Here is a 21437-nt window from a genome sequence, read left to right as displayed (position 1 = left end):
TACTTTTAGAAACATTTAGATATCTTAAATATAATTTTTTGTTCTGTTTTTTTTTTTTTTTTTGGTATTAGAACCCATAACAACTTTCTGTTATCTTCTGGGGACAAATGACCCTCAGGTTGTGTGCCTTAAAAAATTGTCAATTAAATTTCAATATATGTCAATTTTTATTTTTTTACAGCTCAAGATCCCAATAGCGAGACACCCTATGTTGGCAAGGAAATGAAAACATATGGTCAACGACCGCCAGAACAAGAATGTCCTGTTTGTCCAGAATGTCCTGAGCAAAGGTGAGCTAAACGATAGCTTTAATAATAATTACCCTTAAAACCATATACACATTCTTATGCCGCGCGATAGGGAAAGTTTTTTTTTTTAATTATCAAAGATTTTAAATTTTTTTTTGAAAAAAAAAAAAAAAAACATTAGCATACCAATTCCAATTTAGGTTACCCAGATCAAAATGTTAATCTATGTTCTGCTAGATTCATAATTTCGTATTATTATCAATTCTTATTCCAATTTCATCTTCCAAGAAAATCTCTATTTTTTGCTGTATATCGATAACATTGAAATATTTTCAATTTCTTGTAATTGTTGTGTTATTTATAAATTCCCGATTAAATTAATTGGAAATAATTAATTTTTGGATTAATTATTCGACATAATATTGTATATCCATTTCATTAATCTTCTTTCAAAATATTAGTTTGCAAATTATTTAAATTTCACGCCATTGTTAATTCATGGAATTTCCTCAGACCCTTAGTCGATGCTGCCTCTGCCACTGCCGCTGCCTTCTGTTCTGCCATCAGAAAACTATTAAGAGAAACACATTAATTCAATTAATACTTCTGACAGCGTCTTTGTCTTTCGATTGTTATTGCCCGATGCTGTGGCTGCTGTTGCCATCAACCGAGACGATTGTTGTTTTTTGTGGCTGATTTTTATTTCTGGCTAAAACTTTACCAATCAATTGTCAAAATAAAAGGCAAATAAATGATAGAAAATGACGAAGAAAGACGGAAGTGTGGCTGAGGCGAACGTATAGCTAAGGTTCTAGGGAAGGGGGTGGGGGATACATTGGCGTAGTAAGTCTTTTAAGAGTGGGGGTTGGATATGCTTCCCTACACATTGTGGCATAAAATACATTTTGGTACTGTTTGTGACCAACCCTCCATCCACACTTTAAGTTTTATGACTAAAGTTTCAAATATTTACAAAATTATCCTTTTATGGTCTTTGCAAGTGGTAAGCATTTTCTGTGTTTACCTTCAGAAAAATTGAGATTTGACATTTACAGGGTGAGATTAAAAAAATGCAAACAACTTCAGACTGCTATCATTTTTAAGCCACTCGTCCGACAGCTGTTAAAATTATTCCAGTGACAGCTCATTATATTACAAGCGTACAAAAGCATTTTGGTGAGAATTTTCTAGAAAAAAAGTTGTTCGTGATGGAATTCATGCGTGATCGTGTGATTGCTTTATATTTGGCTGGAAAACCACAAGTGGCTATCGTTAGAGCTCTCCAGCATATAAATGTGAATAAATCTTTTGTGTTTCGTACCATCGCTCGTTACCACAGATCTTCTATAGACAGAAGACCTTCCACAGGTCTTCTATAGATAGAAGACATTCCACGGGTCTTCTATAGACAGAAGATTTTCTATTGATCTTCTATAGACATAAGACTTTCCGCAAATCTTCTATAGATAGAAGACTTTCCGGACACTAGACAGAAGACCATCTGTAGACAGACGACCTTATACAGGCATTCTATGGACAAAATACCTTCAATAGGTCTTCTATAGACAGAAGACCATCAACAGGTCTTCTATAGACAGAAGACCTTTAACTTCCACATGTCTTTTATAGACTACAGACCTTCCATAAATCGTCTACAGACAGAATATTTTCCAAATATCTTACATAGGCACCTTCTGTAAATCAAAGATCTACCACAGGTCATCTATAGGCAGAGCACCCTACACAGGTCTTCTATGGATAGAAGAAGACCCTCCACAGGTATTCTATAAATAGAAGACCCTCCACAGGTATTCTATGGATAGGAGACTTTCCTCAGGTCTGCTTTGGATAGAAGACCTTCCATAGTTCTTCTGTAGATAGAAGACCATCTTAAGGTTTTTCAGAGACAGAAAACCTTCGGCAGGTCTTCTATGGATAGAAGACCTTCCATAGGTCTCCCAGAGACAGGAGACCCTCCACAGGTCATTCAGAGACAGAAGACCTTCCACATTCTTCTAGAGAAAAAAGACTTTTCATAGGTGAGTTCAAGCGTGATAGTGTGATTTCTTTATATTTTTGGCTGGAAAACCACAAGTGGCTATTTTTAGAGCACTTCAGCATTTAAATGTGAATAAATCCTTTGTGTCTCGTACCATCGCTCATTACCGTGGTACTGGTAGCGTAGCCCGACATATGTCAAGGAAATGGACGACGGAAAACTGCAACATCACCAGAAATTGTTCGGAAAGTAAAGAAGCAACTTGATCGAAACCCGCGTCACAGTGCCCGAAAAATGGCTCGTGAGCTGAACATATCGCAGTATTCCATTCGGCAAATATTGAAAAATTAGCTCGGAGTAAAGCCATTGAAATTCCAAAAAGTGCAAGAACTTACACCGCAAAAGAAAGAAAATAGACTCAAAAGAGTTTAAGAGTTGCTTCGTTTGGCCGAAAGTGGTGAACTGCCGAATTTGGTTTTCTCCGATGAGAAACCATTCGTTGTCCAGTAGTTTGTAAACAAACAAAATGATAGTGTTTACTTGCCAAAGAGGTCAGCTGAAAATGTGCACCTTCGGTTGGCCACCAGAACTCAATCCTCAAGCCGGCTATGGTGATGGTGTGGGCCGCCATAACAGCCGATGGTCGTTCTCTGCTCGTATTAATCTAACGTGGCATCAGAATAAATGCTAAATATTATTGCGAAAATATTCTGGAGGGTGTATTAAAGTCTTGGGCACACAAACATTTTGGCCACAGACCTTGGACATTCCAACAGGACTCAGCATCATCGCACTCAGCACGCGCCACCCAAGAATGGTTACAAAATGAGGCACCTCGCTTCATTTTCAGCGCACAATGGCCACCAAAATCTCCGGATACTAATCCGTTGGACCATTGTGTCTGGAGTATTTTGGAAAGCAAGGTTGGGACTAAAAAATACCATTGTCGATCACCTCAAGCAAGCGCTTCGCCGGGAATGGGCCAAAATGCCACAGAGTAGCAATTAGACAGCGTGTGACGGTTTTATTGGCCGTTTGAAGGCCATAATTCGTGCCAAAGGTGACCAATTCGAACAAATTTAAAATTATTCTAAAATTTGATGCCATTTCCGAAATTTTTTGCTTTCATTCAATAAAATTTTAAAAAAAAAAATGTAAAAATTATGGCGTTTGACTTTGTTGCAGTTTTTTATCTCACCCTGTATTTTAAAATAACAGCTTTACCCCATAAGAACCATAGGAATTTCCCCGGCCTTATTTCACCAGCTACGTCACTGATTTCTTCTTTACAAAAAATAAGCTCAAATTTATCCCAGCTGTCATGATTGTGCTGTATTAATGTCAGATTGCGTGTGTTTGTAATTTTTTTTCCTGTTCTGTTCTCTTTGCAGTTTATATCAATGTAAGGATTCGATTAATTCCAATTTCGAAATTCAACCAGTTGGAAACGATAGTTATCCCGGCCTGCCCAAACGCAAGAAGAGTAAGTATGAGTTGGCAAAATCAAAATATCTCTTTTCCTATTAACACAAGCAAATGTACACTCACACACACACGCTCACACCCATACACATACCACGAAAAGGTCCATCCCAAGAAATCCAGCAAACGTACAAATGTGAATCGGTGTGTGTGTGTGTTTGTAGGTTTGTTTATTTGAGAAACTGTCTGTGTGATTGCAAAATCCCTTGGCTTAGATGTCATAAAACACAGAAAACTTTTAATTGAATTCTAAGCCTACTGACAAAGGAACCCGGCATTCGAGTTCCAAGGCTGTTTGTACGGCTGCTGCAAGCTGTAAAGGCGGCGGCATTATCCTTTAACGTAGTTGTAGTCGTCGTCATTGCCATCGCCATCGCCATCGCCATCATGCAAACGCCCAAAGAGTCAGAGACATTTGAGCCTAACGTGCCACTAATTAGGTTTAGAAATTCTAATAAACAGCTATCTGGGTTTGGGTGTATACATGTTTGTGTGTGTGTCTACAAAGCTCTGGTGTCGTGCTAACTGTGAACCTATGGGGGTCATTGTGTTGGTCTCAAAATTATATGAGACAGTCAATGGAGAAAAGGAAAAGGAAGAGAGTTTTCTTGCCGATTATATAAAACACTTTTCCAAAAAACAAGTTAAAAAGCAGTAAGTTCGACCGGGCCGAACTTTGAATACCCTCCACCATTTGGAATGAATTTGGAGATTTTCAAAAAATAAAATCCTTAAAAAATTCTGTTAAAATTTTAAAAATACCGAATATAACCGTTATATTGGGGTCTCAACGACGTGGACCTACATAGGCATTGTTTGTCATAAGCCATTACCATATTCAAATTTGAAACATGAAATAAACGGTGAATAATGTAGCTAAAATCATCAAAATATAAATATATAGGGAGGTACCGTTATATCGGAGCAGTGCGAAGACCTGGACCAGCATAGACAATTTTCTGTCCATTACGAACGTCAAATACGACATTTTTTTAATTTTATTGAATGAAAGCTAAAAATGTCAGAAAAAGCATCAAATTTTAGAAAAAGTTTAGATTGGTTCGTAGTGGTCTCCTTTGGCACAAATTATGGCCTTCAAACGGCCAATGAAACCGTCACACGTTGCCAGAATGTTGCTCTGCGGTATTTTGGCCCATTCCCGGCGAAGCGCTTGCTTGAGGTTGTGGTTTGTGACAATCTTGCTTTCCAAAATACTCCAGACACAATAGTCCAACGGATTGGTATCCGGAGATTTTGGTGGTCATTGTGCGCTGGAAATGAAGCGAGGAAGCTTATTTTGGCGATGGTGCTGTTTACAAACTGCTGGACAACGAATGTTTTCTCAGTGGAGCGGAGAAACCCAAATTCGGCAGTTCACCACTTTCGGCCAAGCGAAACAACTCTTTAGCTCTTTTGAGTCTATTTTCTTTCTGTTGCGGTGTGAGTTCTGGCACTTTTTGGAATTTCAATGGTTTTTCCCAAGCTCATTTTTCAATATTTGCCGAATGGAATATTGCGATACTTTCAGCTAACGAGCCATTTTTCGGCCACTAAGCCGAGGGTTTCGATCAAATCGCTTTTTTACTTTTCAAACCATTTCAACTGATGTTGCTGTTTTCTTCCGTCCACTTCTTTGACATATGTCGGGCTACGCTACCAGTATCACGGTAACGACGGTACAAGACACAAAAGATTTATTCACATTTAAATGCTGGAGTGCTCTAACGATAGCCATATCACGCTTGAATTCCTTCACGAATATTTTTTTTTTCTGAAAAATTCTCAACAAAATGCTTTTGTGAGCTGTCACTGGAATAATATTAACAGCTGTCGGACGAGTGGCTTAGAAATGACAGCAGTCTGAAGTTGGTTGCAGTTTTTTCATCTCACCCTGTATATAAGTTCATTAATTTATTGAAGATATTTAAATGTTTTTTTTTTTTTTCTTTTATGTTGAGCAGAACTTTATAATGACTTCCGTCATTAGAACAGCTTTTATGGTATTTCCTTGGTACAAGAGCTTCAGTAAGCCTAATTTCCAAAGGGGAACTCTAGAAGATATTTAACTCAGTCTGCTCTAACTCGGTCTGTTCAAAGACTCCAATTCTTAGTTGGCCTGTTTAAAATCTACTTGTTCTTCTTTTTGAAAGATTAAACGAAGGTCCTATTTCTAATCATATCAGGTCTTTGAAAATGTCTTCTATAATTATCCATTTCATCCCGCAAAAATCCTATCCCACCCTAACACGAAATGACCCTAAATTAGTTCATTCATTTTCAATTTCTCTTCATTTCTAATTAGGTTGCATTTTGTACGCTGTGGGCAAACCTGTTTTCCACAAAAGTGTTTCCGAACAGCATGGTTCATGGCTCAAGGATCCGGCAGCGAAAGAAATTGACCGCGAGAAAACATTTGTAACCCACGAAAAGGAGAACAACAAATTGTATGAGTTTACATCGAAGAAGGCCTATCGCATAACATCGGTGGCCCATCGGTCGCATGATATACCTCATGGATTCCATGTAAGTTTAACAGCCAGTAGCCAACTACCTCCGTTGCCTCCTCTACCTGCAGATGCAGATACACTAATTGCAAATGTCATTGATGATGAAATTTATTGCTGCTTTTCTTGTTGCTATTGTTGTTGCAGGGTAATGCCAATGTGGTATTCAATGGGTCATTCTACTATCACATGTTGAATTCCAGCAAGGTTGCCAAATATAATTTGTATACCAAAGGCGATTTTAGAAGTAAGTGGGAGGGAGGAAGGTGTTCTCTCTCTCTAACAAATTTTAAAATGCTTGTGCTTTTTTTTTTGGGAAACTAAATTGCTCCTTTTTTTTCTCTCCTCCTCTTTTTAATTGCAGCCGTAACATTACCTGGTGCTGGCTATGAACCTGGCCATAAATTGTACTCAACGGCTTACAATTACATGGACTTTAATGTGGATGAGGTTGGCTTGTGGGTAATTTACAGCGGCAAAGATTCCAGTAATACTCTTGTGGCAAAGGTAAGCAGGGCTCGAATGATTGTGAATTGAAATAATGCATGGATCTGATGATGTTGTTGTGTGATTGCTATTATTTGAATGATGGGGGGAGGGGGGGTGGTAAGCGGAAGAGAATGAAATCCTTCTCCAGTCAACATTTGTAAATTACGACTTACATGATTCGTTTCCTTGTAATATTCCCCCCACTTCAGCATAACAATTAAGTGCACACTCACCCATAACAAGGGGGAGGTGTGTTGTTTAGTTACTTATGCTACTGACGAACGAATGAATGAATGAATGACTGAGCTGCAAGAGCCCTTACGATTGGTGACTGAGTCGTAGTACAAATGATGCAAATGCAGTTGACATACATTTTGGCAGAACCATCAGACAATTTCGAGTGCATTGCTCCTATTCATAGACCATAAATTCCATGTGATGCAAATCGAGGGTGGTATGAAAAGTCAGGCGAAGAATAAATTAATCCAAAGCGGATTTGCAGGATTTTTTGGATGTATCAAAGAAAAGTTAGTTTTTATATCTAACGATATATGGTATAAAGACAAAATTATTAAAAATTAGATAATATAAAGAAGTTGAAAACAAGTAAAAAAGTTATAAGTTCGGCCGGGCCGAACTTTGAATATCCTCAACCATTTGGTACAAATTTGGCAATTTTCAAAAAAATAAAATCCATTAAGAATTCTGTTAAAATCTTAAAAATACCGAAAGTAGCAGTATACTAGGGTCTATACAACGACTTGGACCTGCATACGCAACTTTTGTAATAAGTCTGCATAGACAATTTTCAGGCATAGGCTGTAGTATCCATAACGAACTTCAAATGCAAAATTTGAAATAATTCCGCTTAATAATGCGGCTAAAATCATCAAAATACCGAATATCGGGAGGTACTGTTAAATGGGGGCTATTCGAAGACGTGGACTTGCACAGACACTTTTCTGTCATATGCTGTAGTATCCATTACGAACTTCAAATACCAAATTTAAAACAATTCCCATGATTAACGTCGCTAAAATCATCAAAATACCGAATATCGGGAGGTACCGTTATATGGGGGCTATACGAAGACGTGGAGCTGCACAGGCAATTTTCAGTCATAGGGTGTAGTATTCATTAAGAACTTCAAATAGTAAATAAAAAATAGTTCCGGTAAATAATATCGCTAAAATCATAAAAATAACCGAAGATCGGGGGGAACCGTTATATTAGGGCTATACGAAGACGTGCACCTACATGACCCATTTTCTGTCATAGGCTGTAGTATTCATTGCGAACTTCAAATACTAAATTTGAAGAAGTTGCGGTAAATATTGTCGCTAAAATCGTCAAAATACCGAATATCGGGGAGAACCGTTATATAGGGGCCTATCCGAAGACATGGACCTACAGGGCCCATTTTCTGTCTTATGCTGTAGTATACATTACAAACTTCAAAACTTAATTTGAAATAGTTCCAGTAAATAATGTTGCTAAAATCATCAAAATACCGAATATCGGGGGAAATCGTGATATGGGGGCTATACGAAGACGTGGACCTACATGGCCCATTTTCTTTTTTAGGCTGTAGCATCCATTACGAACTTTAAATACCAATTTTGAAACAATTCCGGTAAATAATGTCGGTGAAATAATCAAAATATCGCATATCGGGAGGTACAGTTATAAGGGGCCTATGCGAAGATGTGGACCTACATGGCCCATTTTCAATACCAAAAGTCCTGCAGACAAAATACATATTTGAGTAAATTTTTATCGACTTACTTCATTTGTTTTCGAAGGCTAAAGTAATTTCCACAGACGGGCGGACATTGTTAAATCGACATAGAATTTTATGCTGATCAAGAATATTTATACTTTGTGGGGTCTTAATATACCCTCCATGCTATGGTGGAGACTATAAAAACTGTAACAAAGTCAAACTGCATAATTTTTACATTTTTTTATTTTTTTATTTATTTATTTATTTTTTTTGAATAAAAGCAAAAAATATCGGAAATTGCATCAAATTTTAGAATTAGTTTAGATTTGTACGAATTGGTCACCTTTGGCACGAATTATGGCCTTCAAACGGCCAATGAAAGCGACACACGCAGCCCGAATATTGCTCTACGGTATTTTGTCCCATTCCCGGCGAAGCACTAGCTTGAGGTGATCGAAACTTTGGTATTTTTTAGTGCCAACCTTGCTTTACAAAATACTCCAGAGACAATAGTCCAACGGATTGGTATCCGGAGATTTTGGTGGCAATTGTGCGCTGGTAATAAAGCGAGGAACCTCATTTTATAACCATTCTTGGGTGGCGCGTACTGAGTGCGATTGTGAAATGTCCAAGGTCTGCGGCCAAAATGTTTGCGTCCTAAAGACTTTAATACACCCTCCAGAACATTTATTCTGCTTCGTTTATTACGAGCGGAGAGCGACCATCTGTTATGGCTGTTACGGCGGCCCACTCTCACCATGGCTGACCTCTTGGCAAGTAAACACGATAATTTTGTTCGCTTAAAAACTGCTGGACAACGAATGTTTTCTTCTCGGAGAAAACCAAATTCGGCAGTTCACCACTTTCGTCGAAGCGAAGCAACTCTTTAGCTTTTTTGAGTCTATTTTCTTTCTGTTGCGGTGTAAGTTCTTGCACTTATTGGAATTTCAATGGCCTTAACCCGAGCTCATTTTTCAATATTTGCCGAATGGAATATTGCGATGTGTTCAGCCGACGAGCCATTTTTCAGCCACTGCGACACGGGTCTGGATCAAGTCGCTTATTTACTTTTCGAACCATGTCTGCTGATGTTGGTGTTTTCCACCGTCCACTTCCTTGACGTCGGCCTACGCTACCTGTATCACGGTAACGAGCGATGTTACGATTTATATAAAGATTTATTCACATTTAAATGCTGGAGTGCTCTAACGATAGCCACTTGTGGTTTTCCAGCCAAATATAAATGAATCACACTATCACGCTTGAATTCCATCACAAATAACTTTTTTCTGGAAAATTGTCAATGGAATAAATTTAACAGATGTCGGACGAGTGGCTTAGAAATGACAGCAGTCTGAAGTTGGTTTCAATTTTTTAATCTCACCAAAAAAATTAAAATTTTCCTGATTTTGCGATTGCTCTACGGGTCATAATAAAAAAACCAATCGACACGCAATTGTGCATGAGGAGAGAGTTAAGGACAAGGCAGAATTTTGGCATATTTGAAATAGTTTTGAATACCAGCACGACGGAGAAGGGCAAATGTCCCGGTCAAAAACCAAAGGTAACATTTATGAGGACTGTATGGTATTATTAAAAAAAAATGACTAAAATGGGTTTGGACCTAATGAGGTTTTCCAATATATTTTGTAGTGTTGTAGTTAAATCCACTTTTCCCTCCCTCGTTAATGTGACATTTCCCATTAATCTATTTACATACATTATTCCGTAGTAGTCTTTTTTTACTACAAATGCGTAGATTTTAATGCCTCTAATACGGGTACGAGTATGTGTGCACACATACCTACCATCATACAAATGCTAGATTACAAATCTACATAAGCATATCCATCACCAATGCCACAATTGCAATTGTAGACTAAGCAGATTTGGTTTAAGGGCCCGGAATGACATTTGTAGTTTTGGGGGGAGGGGTAAAAACAATGTGTTGTTACTCTGCTGACTTTTGGATTTTGCTTTTTGTTGTTCTTTTTTTTTCTGCATATTCTATTTCAAATGGAATGCACATCTATCTGCAATTATGTGAGCCATCTATCCATCCATCTATCTGCACAATTTGACTATGTGTTTCATTTGGGGCAGCAGAAATTCAATGACATCCATTTTAAGGGGTTATCCATTTGTCTGCCTCCCTTCAACTCTCGGAAGAGGAGAATGAATCTTTGACTGAGTGAGTGAGTGACGAGAACTCAGTGACTGACTGACCGACTGTATGACATTTGATTTTCATAATAATGTTAGTAATGCTGTAACTGCTGTTGTTGTTGTTGCATGTAACAGCCCTACTGATGTTGCAGAATAATGCAGATATTGTTGTTATTGCTACTGCTGCTGTTCATATGTTCGTGCTTTTGATGTCATTATGATTATTTTCCAGTTGCACAGCAAGTGATATTGCAAGGAAACAGATGTTGCAGGGGTATACAAGTGTGGCTCTCTTGGAAAATTAATATGATATGCTGATGTGGGTGTAAAATCATAGATCCCATGATTGACATGCATACATGCATTTGAAATTCTGTAAAAGGACCAGAGGCTTTGGGTCAATGTTGTTGGTCCCGTCACCCAGATTTAGGCATTCTTGGATAACAATTATGGAGAATTTTAATTTTTTTTTTTGTCCTATACCATGGAAGTGCCCTAACATTCGGACACATTTTTGCTTATATACACCCTTATATATGTGTCAAACTAACATCATTATACCCTACAACACTATGTGTTGGGGGTATTATAAGTTTGATTGGGCCAGAATTTATGTAACACCTCGAAATATTGGTTTCCCATATAGGAAAGTATATATGGATCTTCCTAGCTCGCCGAGCTGAGTCGATCTAGCTATGTATGTCCGTCCGTCCGTCTGTCCGTCTGTCCGTCTGTCCGTCTGTCCATGTTAATTTGTAATCACTCTACAGGTCGCAATTATGGCCCGATCTTCACGAAATTTAAAATGTAGGTGGGGTTAAGGTCAGAATAGAACCCTATTTCTTTGGGAGATGATCGCCAAATGTTTAGGGGTTGAAATGGACCAAATACTGGAAAAATGTCGGATTTTGCAGTAGCTATACAGGTCGCAATTATAGACCAATCGACGCGGAATTTCGCATGTAGCTAGAGTTTAGGGCGGGGAAGAAGCCTACCAATTTGGGTGGTCATCGGATAATATTTAGCGGCTAAAATAGACATATCTTTTTTGTTGAAAAAAATCAAAATTTTTCATTAAACCGCGAATATTTTAAATCCCGGCGAAATCACAAAGCCATGACAAGGTTACTTCTGACCTTTACATTGATGTTAACATCCAACAAATCGGATATATAGCAAAATATGTGCGATATATATGTCTATCAAAGAAGATATGCTTGAAAGATCTCTTATATGTCGAGAACGGCTGAACTGATTTCGACAGTTCTCATTAATTCAGAATGGCCTCTTGGCAGAAAAGAAAAAACGCCTAAAAAATCGCATAAAAATATCTTTCTAAAGATGAAAATATTGATTTTGTAAATTTTCTCATATTTTTTCAATTTTGTCATATTTTTGGCATATTTTCATTTTGAATTAAACATTTGGTAATATTTCTACAGCTAACAAAACTAAGTAGTTAGGATATCAGGATATCATATACAGATCGCATTTATGGCCCGATCCTAACAAAATTTTGCATGGGGATCAGATGAGGGTAAGAATAGAAGCCTACTCTTTTTGGAGATGATCGCAAAATATTTAGGGGTTGAAATGGACCAAAAAACTGCAAAATTGTCAGCAGGTCGCAATTATCGCCCGAACCTCACGCACATTTGAATGGGGTTTACCGGACATTGCAAAAGTCAAGCAGTTTTGGATGGCCATCCAAAAATATTCAATGTATGAAATAGTTTGCCAACTTTTGTAGACAAAATACGAAAAAGTCCATTCCAGTGACTTTTTGGAGAATTCACAAATACAGGAAAGACGCACTTTTCGTTAACGCTGATTTCGTTGAAGAATATAGTCAAATGTCTGTATCTCATATAGATGCGTTTCAGTCAAAAACCAATAATAAATGTTCATAATTTACCACTTCTGAGAGATTATAGTTCTTTGGGAAATATTGGTTCCAGATCTAGGAAGACCATTTACGTGCAACATCTACCAATAAATTGGAAATGAGCAAATTAGTTAAAGTTGCTATTATTCGAAAATTAGAGAACAAAACCTGATGGTTTTCTTTTATTATTTGTCACAATATCTTGTGGAATTCTTTCGAGTATCTCACCTATATAAACTGTATCGTTTATTATAGTGTTGTAGGGTATTCAACGGTCGGCCCCGCTCGACTGTAGCCTTTGCTTACTTGTTTGGTAAATTGCATTACCAAGAAATATCAGAGATTCTGAACTCTTATTTTTTGTCTCCGAAGGACGATTTGAGATCAGTAAACCATAAAAGGGGCACGTATGGAAGACATAATTAGTTGCATTTAAGACTTATACTTAGAAAAATTTAAAGTCAACATTAAAGTAGTTCTGAGGGTATTTGAGGTCGTTTTTCTAACGGAAAATAATATTTTTGAAGAAAAAGAACAGGGATGGTGTCCATTGGTTGGAAATTGAGTTTTCAAATCTTTAAATGGAAGACTTTCTGGTCTTCTATGAGATGTCTCATGGCCTAATATAAGAAAATCTTCTAAAAGTATCTCCTTCTAGTCCCTTAAAAGAAGACCTTCTGGTCCTCTATGAAAATACCCTTTTCTCGTCTCCAATGAGAAGACCTTCTTCAGGTCTTCTATAAAAAGACCTTCTTCAGGTCTTCTCTAAGAAGACTTTCTTCAGGTCTTCTATAAAAAGACCTTCTTCAGGTCTTCTCTAAGAAGAAGTTCTTCAGGCTTTCTATAAGAAGACCTTCTTCAGGTATTCTATAAGAAGACCTACTTCAGGCTTCTATAAGAAGACCTTCTTCAGGCTTTCTATCAGAAGACGTTCTTTAGGTCTTCTATTACAAGACCTTCTTCAGGTCTTCTATTACAAGACCTTCATCAGGTCTTCTATTACAAGACCTTCTTCAGGTATTGAGAATACATTCTTCAGGCCTTATATTAGAAGACCTTCTTCAGGTCTTAAGAAGACCTTCTTCAGGTCTTGAGAAGACCTTTTTCTGGGCTGTGATATGACCTTCGCTTAATCAATGAGAAGACCTTCCCGTCTTCTTCTGGTTTTCTCTAAGAAGATTTTATTTTTCTCGCTTTCTCTAAGAAGACCTTCTTTTGATCTTCTTTGAGAAGACTATCTCGTCTTCTAAGAGGATCCCTTCTCGTCTTCTATGAGAAGAACGTCTTATCTTGTAAGAAAAGACCATATTCTCTTCTGTGAGAAGACCTTCTTGTCTTCTGTGAGAAAACCATTTGGCCTTCACTAAACAAACTACTGACCGTCTGCGACAAGACCTTCTGGTCTTCCATGGGGAAAAAGGATACATTTTAAGAATATATTTCATGGACCATCAGACCACTAAAGGTGGATTTTTATACCCTCCACCAAAAAAAATAGTATGGAGGGTATATTAAGTTCGACATTCCGTTTGTAGCTCATCGAAATAATAATTTTTGACCCAACCAAGTATATATACTCTTGATAAGCGTAAAATTCTAAGACGATTTAGCCCTGTCAGTCCATCCGTCTGTCCGTCTAGGGAAATCACGCTAGAGTCAAAACGAATTAACAAGGGAAGCTAAATTTTTCCACAGATCAGCCGTTTGTGTGGGGGCAGGTCAAGTTCGCAGATGGGCTATATCGGTCCACGATATCGAATGGCCCCCACATATTCCGATATTCTGTATTTTGATGATTTTAGGCACGTATTTGTCTATATAGGTCCACGATATCGTATAACCCCCATATAACGGTATCTCCCGATATTCGGTATGTTCATGTTTTTTGTCACATTTTTCAATGGAATTGTCTGAAATTCTACACAAGGAGTTCTCTGTGAGTACTTTACCCACTGATAGTGAATTGTCTATATGGGTCCACGATATCGTATAACCCCCATATAACAGTACCCCACGATATTCAGTATTTTCATGATTTTGGGCAAATGTTTTTTTTTTTTTTTTTTGAAATTCTACACAAGGATTTCTCTCTGAGTACTTTACTTACTGAAAGAGAATTGTCTTGTTAGGTCCACGATATCGTAAAGTCCCCATACAATGGTGCCCCCGATATTCGTTATTTTGATATTTTTGTCAAATTTTTTTTAATGGAATTGTCTGAAATTCTATACAAGGAGTTCTCTCTGAGTACTTTACCCCTGGAAGAGAATTGTCTCTATAGGTCTACGTTTTGGTATAGCACATAACGCTACCCAGAGATATTTGGTCTTTCCAGGATTTCGCGACACCTAAATTGCGTCAAATTTCGTATTTGAAGTTCGTAATGGGCACTACTATCTATGACGGAAAATTATCTATGCAGCCCCACGTCTTCGTTTAGCCCCCATACAAAGGCACCTCCCTTTATTCGGTATTTTGATGATATTCGCGACATTATTCACAGCCTATGATAGAAAACTACATATTCAGCACCACGCCTTCGTATAGCCCATATTCGACGGACCCATGACTCTTTGGGCCCATTCCAATCGTCGTATAGACCTTAATATACGGCTACATTCGGTATTTTTAAGATTTTAACAGATTTTTTTTTTTTGAAAATTGTTAAATTTTTACCAAATGGTGGAGGGTATTGAAAGTTCGGCCCGGCATAACTTACAGTTTTTACTTATTTAAATATTAGATGAAGTGGAATACTTCGGTTTACCATATCTGGTAGGTAATGTGAAGGTCAACAAAGTTGGCGATATAGGTTAAATCTGGCGCATTTATATTAGATTTATTTCAGATATGAAATGGACAACATGGACCCACTCCTTTGGAATCTCCCCCACAAAGGCTCAACAGTTTGAATAATCATAACGCAAGTCTAAATATATTTAAATAAACGAACAGTGGTGGAGGGTTGCCCATATTCGACGGACATTTGAGCCCTTTGGGCCCATTCCAATCGACGAGGCTTTTCCGCAGGCAACATTCTTTGCTTCAATTGAATTTTGTACGGGAACAAATGCAAATCAATGCGAATAATCCGTTGTAAAGTGGACCGAGCCATGCCCAACTGCTGAGAACGGCGTTTTTGGGATGTTCTTGGGGACCTCTCAACACTGGCTCGTACGGCAGCGATATTCTCGGCCGATCGCCTTGGTTGACTTTTATATGGCCTCTTCGGATTAGAAAGAGCCTTACCAGTCGAAAATTTTTCGTATAAACGCTTAATGGTGTTCTTAGAAGGCGCACTTCTCATTTTTTTTAATGTTTTATAAGCACGTAGAGTTTTCACAATTGACTTCTTCTGTTGAATGTAAATTTCAACTATTTCGCGTGGCGTGTATTGGTTCATGGTAAAAATCTGCTTGGATTGACGCTTCAAACGCGCTATGTTATAAAGCGAAGTGACATCTCTGTCAAAAGTTATGGCGTTGCCAGATGGGTCCGTCGAATATGGACAACCCTGTACAGGTTTTTATTTTTCAACGGATTTTTTTTTTTTTAATTTTTCAAGTTCCTTCCGAAGGAGGGTATAAAAAGTTCGGCCCGGCCGAACTTAGCTGCTTTTTTACTTGTTTAATAATATTTTTGTTATTGAACAACAAACTTCTACATATTTTTTAAGAAATGTTCTTCAAAGACTCCCAATTAATACATAGAACAGGGCTTCTGTATGTCTTAGATAGCCACAGGTCGGAATTGTTCTTCTAAAAATTCCTTAAAAGTTTACTATTGATAGAGATCTTTAAGGAGGCGTTCTGTAGAGAGTCGAACTTCAAGAGCTTATAAATGAAAAATTTATTCAAATATTTTTAATTGGAATACCCAAAAGGAATTCTTTAGAACTAATGTATCGAAAGAGGATTTCTATCAAGAAAACCCCTTGAAGGGGAAACTTTAAAATCCATGAATGTTGATTTTCTTTACTTTAAAGAAAAAAGAAGAAGAAGAAAGGTTTACCGTGGGCAAAAGACCTTTTTAAGCTTTATATTGATGTTTCTAGAGAGTAGAGTGACTGATTCCTGATTTATCAACGCCCAGTTGAAGGGTCTTTAAATAAATTTCTGAATTTATCATAATTTATTTCTTCACCAAGGCCTTCATTTTTGTTCTATAAAAATTGGAAAAAAAACTTTTTTTAAAAAGGCAGATATTCCACATAAAACATTTTATAAAGTAAAAATGTTTCATTTCTTATTTTCATACAACAAAAATCCAGCGCTAGGACTTTAAAATTTATACACAACCCTTTCAATGCTTCATTAAACCCTCCAAAATAATTTAATTCCCCCTCATATAATTTAAATCATTTTCACCCATTAAGTCAGACAAATTTATAAAACTTCTAATACCACAACTAAAATATTTCTTTCTTCCCCCCACCAACCGCCTCGAAACTTCCAGTTGGATGCCGATACTCTCGAAATTAAATACAACTTTAACATCACTTTGGATCATCGCAAGTTCGGCGAGATGTTCATTGTTTGCGGTCATTTGTATGCCATTGACTCGTGCACGGCCAAGAACTCTCAGATACGCTATGCCATCAACCTGTACCAGAATAAGCTGTTGAATGTGAATTTGCCGTTTACAAATCCTTTTGGCAGTACGGAGACGGTTGGCTACAATCCTTACACGGTGGTAAGTGCAAAATCAAAAACAACAACAACAGCAATAGCAAAAAAGTTTATTGGCTGTGCGGCACGTAACTTTTGAAGTTTTGTATAGATGTATGTATGTATGTGTGTGTATTAGTATTTGTATTTGGGCTATTGGCGATGTTACGCTGCTGCTGCTGCAAAACTAAAATCTGTTTTGGATTCAGGCCATAAGTTCAAACTTTCGAGTGAAATTCTTTGAATTGCATTTCCAAAATTGTTTATGTTTTGAAGATAAATCCCAGTGTTAGGCCATTACTTGGCTTTATGACGTGCGTAAATTGGATTGCGGCGGATTGTGTGAAGATTTAGGAATTGAAAGTTTTGTTTTGGAAATTACATAAATATATGTAAGTGAATTTGAATTAAGGGGGGGATGTTTTTAAAGACATGATTTATAATATTTATAAATATAAACTTACCAGAATTCAAACGGCATTAAATTTATGGAAGTAAATCTGAAAAATGAAAACATAGTGTTTAATATATAAAACACACAATAAAAAAAAAATTATAATGAATAAATAAATAAATTAAATAATAAAAATAAACTGATCTGGTATTAAAAGAAAAGACAAGATTCTTCCTATTGTACCGTGGTTTTCTCAGTCGCTGCCACGGTATCCTAAGGACCCATTAAAATATACCTTATGAAATGAAAAGGGTAGAATTCTCCCTTTCCTGAGGAGTAAAATTAGGGTGTTTTATTGATTTAAATACTAAATTACAATCTCTTCGAGGTTAAATTCGATAATATGGCGAATTGCGTTCGGGAGTTGTGCCAATCTAGTCCTGTGGACTCCAGTCGTTTTGTATGAAAGTTATGCGTATGAGTGCTATGAACTATTTTAACTATCTGAAATAACTCATATGCAGAGGAATCGGTGTATTGAACTATGAACTAGATTGACACAACGACTCCATTCAATTTACGGTTTTTCAGGTGAAGTGGATGAAGTGGATCGGGAAAACGATGTTCACGAAGATTGGTCATATTAAAGACTCGGTTTCTTGACGATTTATAGCGGATCGGGAATTATGATCCAGGAGTACAACGTTTGAATTGTAGACAGACATCGGGTGTTCCGGAATTGTGATGATGCTGTTCAAATTGTAGATTTGAAGATTTAAAGATAATTCTGGAACTCTGATGAATGAAAGTCGGATGTTCGGGGATTACGATGATGGTATTTGGGATGTCGACGATGGGAAGATGATCGTGAACTCTGATGAATGGTCGTCGGATGTCCGGCGATTAAGAGAATGATCTTTGGGTTGTAGACAATTTGAAGATAATCGGGATCTCTGATGGATGGACGTAGGTTGTCCGGGGATTCCAATGATGGTGTAAAAATTGTAGACGATTTAAAGACGGTTCGGGAACTATGATGAATGAACGTCGGATTTCCGATGATAATGCAGGCGATGAAAGGTATACAGGAACTCTGATTAATGGACGTCGGGTATTCGGGTGTTGTGATGATTATGTACGGGTCGTTGACGATAATCGGCAATTTTGATGAATGGACGTCGGCGACCACGATGTTCCAATGATAGATGATATAACGATAATTGAGAACTCTGGTGGGTCGGAAACCACGATGTTGGGAAGATCCGGGGGGCCATAATTTTCCGCCCCCAGATGATTCGAGGATAATCGGGAATTCTGTTGAACGGGTTTCGGGGATCGCGATGTTCGGATTTCAGATGATCCAAATATACACGAGAATTCTGGTGAACGGTCTTCGAGAACCAAGATGATAATTTCGCTGCTCGGATTATAATCTGAAACTCTGGTTAATAGCATTCGGCTCACATGTGTTCCACGATGATGATGATCCGGTTGTAGCCGATTTCGTTGCTCGGTTTGAAATCGGGAACTCTGGTGAATGCCATTCAACTTTCGACGATGATATGGCTCGGGTTGCATACTATTTCGTCACCCTGGTTGTAATCGGGACTCTGGACCAAACGGCGTTTGGCTCACAGGGGTTCTGCAATATAGAGAGTCCGAAGCTTTTGTGAGACAGTGAGTCCGAAAATTAGTTGAGACAGGTACGCTCGGATTATAGATGATTTAGTTATCCGGGTAGACAGACGATTTCGCTGCTCGGGTGAGTGGCAATCGGCTAACAGGTTTTCCACGATGATGATGCTCGGCTGTTGGCGATTTCGCTGTCCTGATTATAATCGAGAATTGTGGTGCTCGGGTTATAGATGATTTCGCTACCTAGGTTATAATTGGGAGCTCTGGTGAATGGCGTTCGGCTAACAGGTGTTCCAAGATAATGATGCTCTGCTGGTATATAATTTCGCTGCCCGTTTTATAATCAGGAGCTACGGTCAACGACTAACTTGACGTTACAACTCTAGGATTCGGACACTCAAGTTAATGAGAGCCAGACAAAAAATTATATTCAAAGCTAATGATTTTTGTTAGGCGGAGGATAGTAAATAATTCTAAAAATCACTGTGCCATTTAGATAAGTCTTCTGCAGTGCCAAGCCTGATCAGCCAACCAAAACGAAAACTCACCATAGCCAAGTTAATGAGAATTATTTCTCATGCATTGTTATGATGATATTCTGTATTGCTCGAAGAGTGGGAGTTTTATGTGGAGTTTATTCATTACTCTTTTGTTTTGTATTAGACCGCTCCCGAGTCACTCCTGTTTGAAATATTAGAGTCGGTTCGGAATTGCTTAAATTACAGTGAGTGAGAGAGTTTGAAAGAGAGTGTGCTTTAAGAGTGAAATCGAGTGAAAAAACATATTCTTATTTGTGTGTCTAAGAGCTACAAAGTTGCTGTGTGCAGTAAAAGAGGGGGGGGGGGGTGAAGAGGCTGAGGGAGAGGGTCGGAGAGAGAATGATGAAAAATACGCTCCAACTCTAAAATGAACAAAGCATACCCAAAACATAGAGTTTTGCTCGATTTGTTTTTTTTTTTCTACTCCCAAGAGTGCTCCCGCTCGACTTCGAACGAATTTCACTCTATTTACAGTTTTTCGGAGCCTTGATATTTTGATATAAAAAAAAAATGAAAGACCATCTGGTCGTCAAGAAAAATATGATAGAATCGTTCAAATGTCATCATGCCTATCATTTATGAGAATAGGTGTTCCGCCCTTTATGGGGACATATTCTTGTCTCCTAGAAGGAGGCCGTTCGGATTCTGTAAGAAACTTTTCGTTTTAGCCCTCTTACCATAATCCTCAATTGACAGTTTGAAATCCAAGATAGCCGGACACTGTGCTTGTAATACCAATTTTCCACTATGACCATATTTTTCTTTCTTGTGGTTTGTAAAAAGTTAGCTTGCAACATTTTTAAGATTTTATCATTTTAAAGTTTAAATTCTTCATATCTTTTAAAATTATTACCACATAAATATTAAATAATATTGCATTTAATATTTGTTTTTTCTTGCTTTCATTTTTTTGTTTCAGGAACTTTACTCATGGGACAAAGGAAATTCTCTGACATATCCCATACGTTACAATGAAGAGATAATACGGAATGATCCTGCATAAATTACGGATGCACACAGACACACACACATGAAGACAATGGCACACTTAAACAATCACAAAGACATGACTAAAAGAATGAACGAACGAATGAATGGATAAATGCAGAGATATATATTTCAATGGAAAACTTTTACCACAGCAACGTCGAGGCAGAGAGTGTATATATATTCACACACACACAAAGAAGCACATCACACACATATGGTAGACACAGGAACTCATACACACACATACACTTTTTGCAACATATACTTATAAAGATAGACATTAGAACTTATACTAGTCACCAATACAACTCATGTTGAATGACATGACACTTTCTGATGAGAAATCCTTGGTTTTTTTACGAGTAGCACACAAACACAAACAAAAGGAAGCCAAAAAGGAACTGTAAAAAGTATTGAATGTAAGAACAACAATAATCAAACTTGATAGAAAACTAAGAAGAAAAACAAAAAATAAACGAAAAAAAATTAAAAAGATAAATAAATTGCTGGTAATGCTAAATAAGGATATTTTGCAATAAAACTAAGTCATACAAATAATAAATTATGTCAATGCAGCAAAATTTGCAGCCTCTGTTGGCAGCAGGAGATGGGACATGCATATCTCCAACATATATGTTAATTACTTTATTATACGCTCAGCCATATGACTAGAGAGGGTATACGTCACTTGATACAGCCCAAACATGCCTCATCGA

General features: G+C 37.6%; 1 protein-coding gene across 1 annotated transcript in view; it reads left to right on the top strand.

Moving 5' to 3' along the window:
• The window catches only part of LOC101894193 (uncharacterized), a 66712-nt gene extending 45488 nt beyond the window's left edge, over window positions 1-21224 (top strand). Inside the window, exons 10-16 of the mRNA XM_005177416.4 lie at window positions 182-290; window positions 3639-3730; window positions 6032-6252; window positions 6381-6480; window positions 6598-6740; window positions 16952-17188; window positions 20651-21224. Of these exons, the coding sequence (XP_005177473.1) occupies window positions 182-290; window positions 3639-3730; window positions 6032-6252; window positions 6381-6480; window positions 6598-6740; window positions 16952-17188; window positions 20651-20734 (986 nt within the window). The 3' untranslated portion in view covers window positions 20735-21224. The remainder of the gene's footprint in view (window positions 1-181; window positions 291-3638; window positions 3731-6031; window positions 6253-6380; window positions 6481-6597; window positions 6741-16951; window positions 17189-20650) is intronic.
• The last annotated feature ends 213 nt before the right edge of the window (window positions 21225-21437 follow it).

Source organism: Musca domestica, unplaced genomic scaffold, assembly GCF_030504385.1.
Source record: "Musca domestica strain aabys unplaced genomic scaffold, Musca_domestica.polishedcontigs.V.1.1 8, whole genome shotgun sequence".
Classification (NCBI taxonomy): Eukaryota; Metazoa; Arthropoda; class Insecta; order Diptera; family Muscidae; genus Musca; species Musca domestica.
This window is presented reverse-complemented; position numbering and strand designations above follow the sequence as displayed.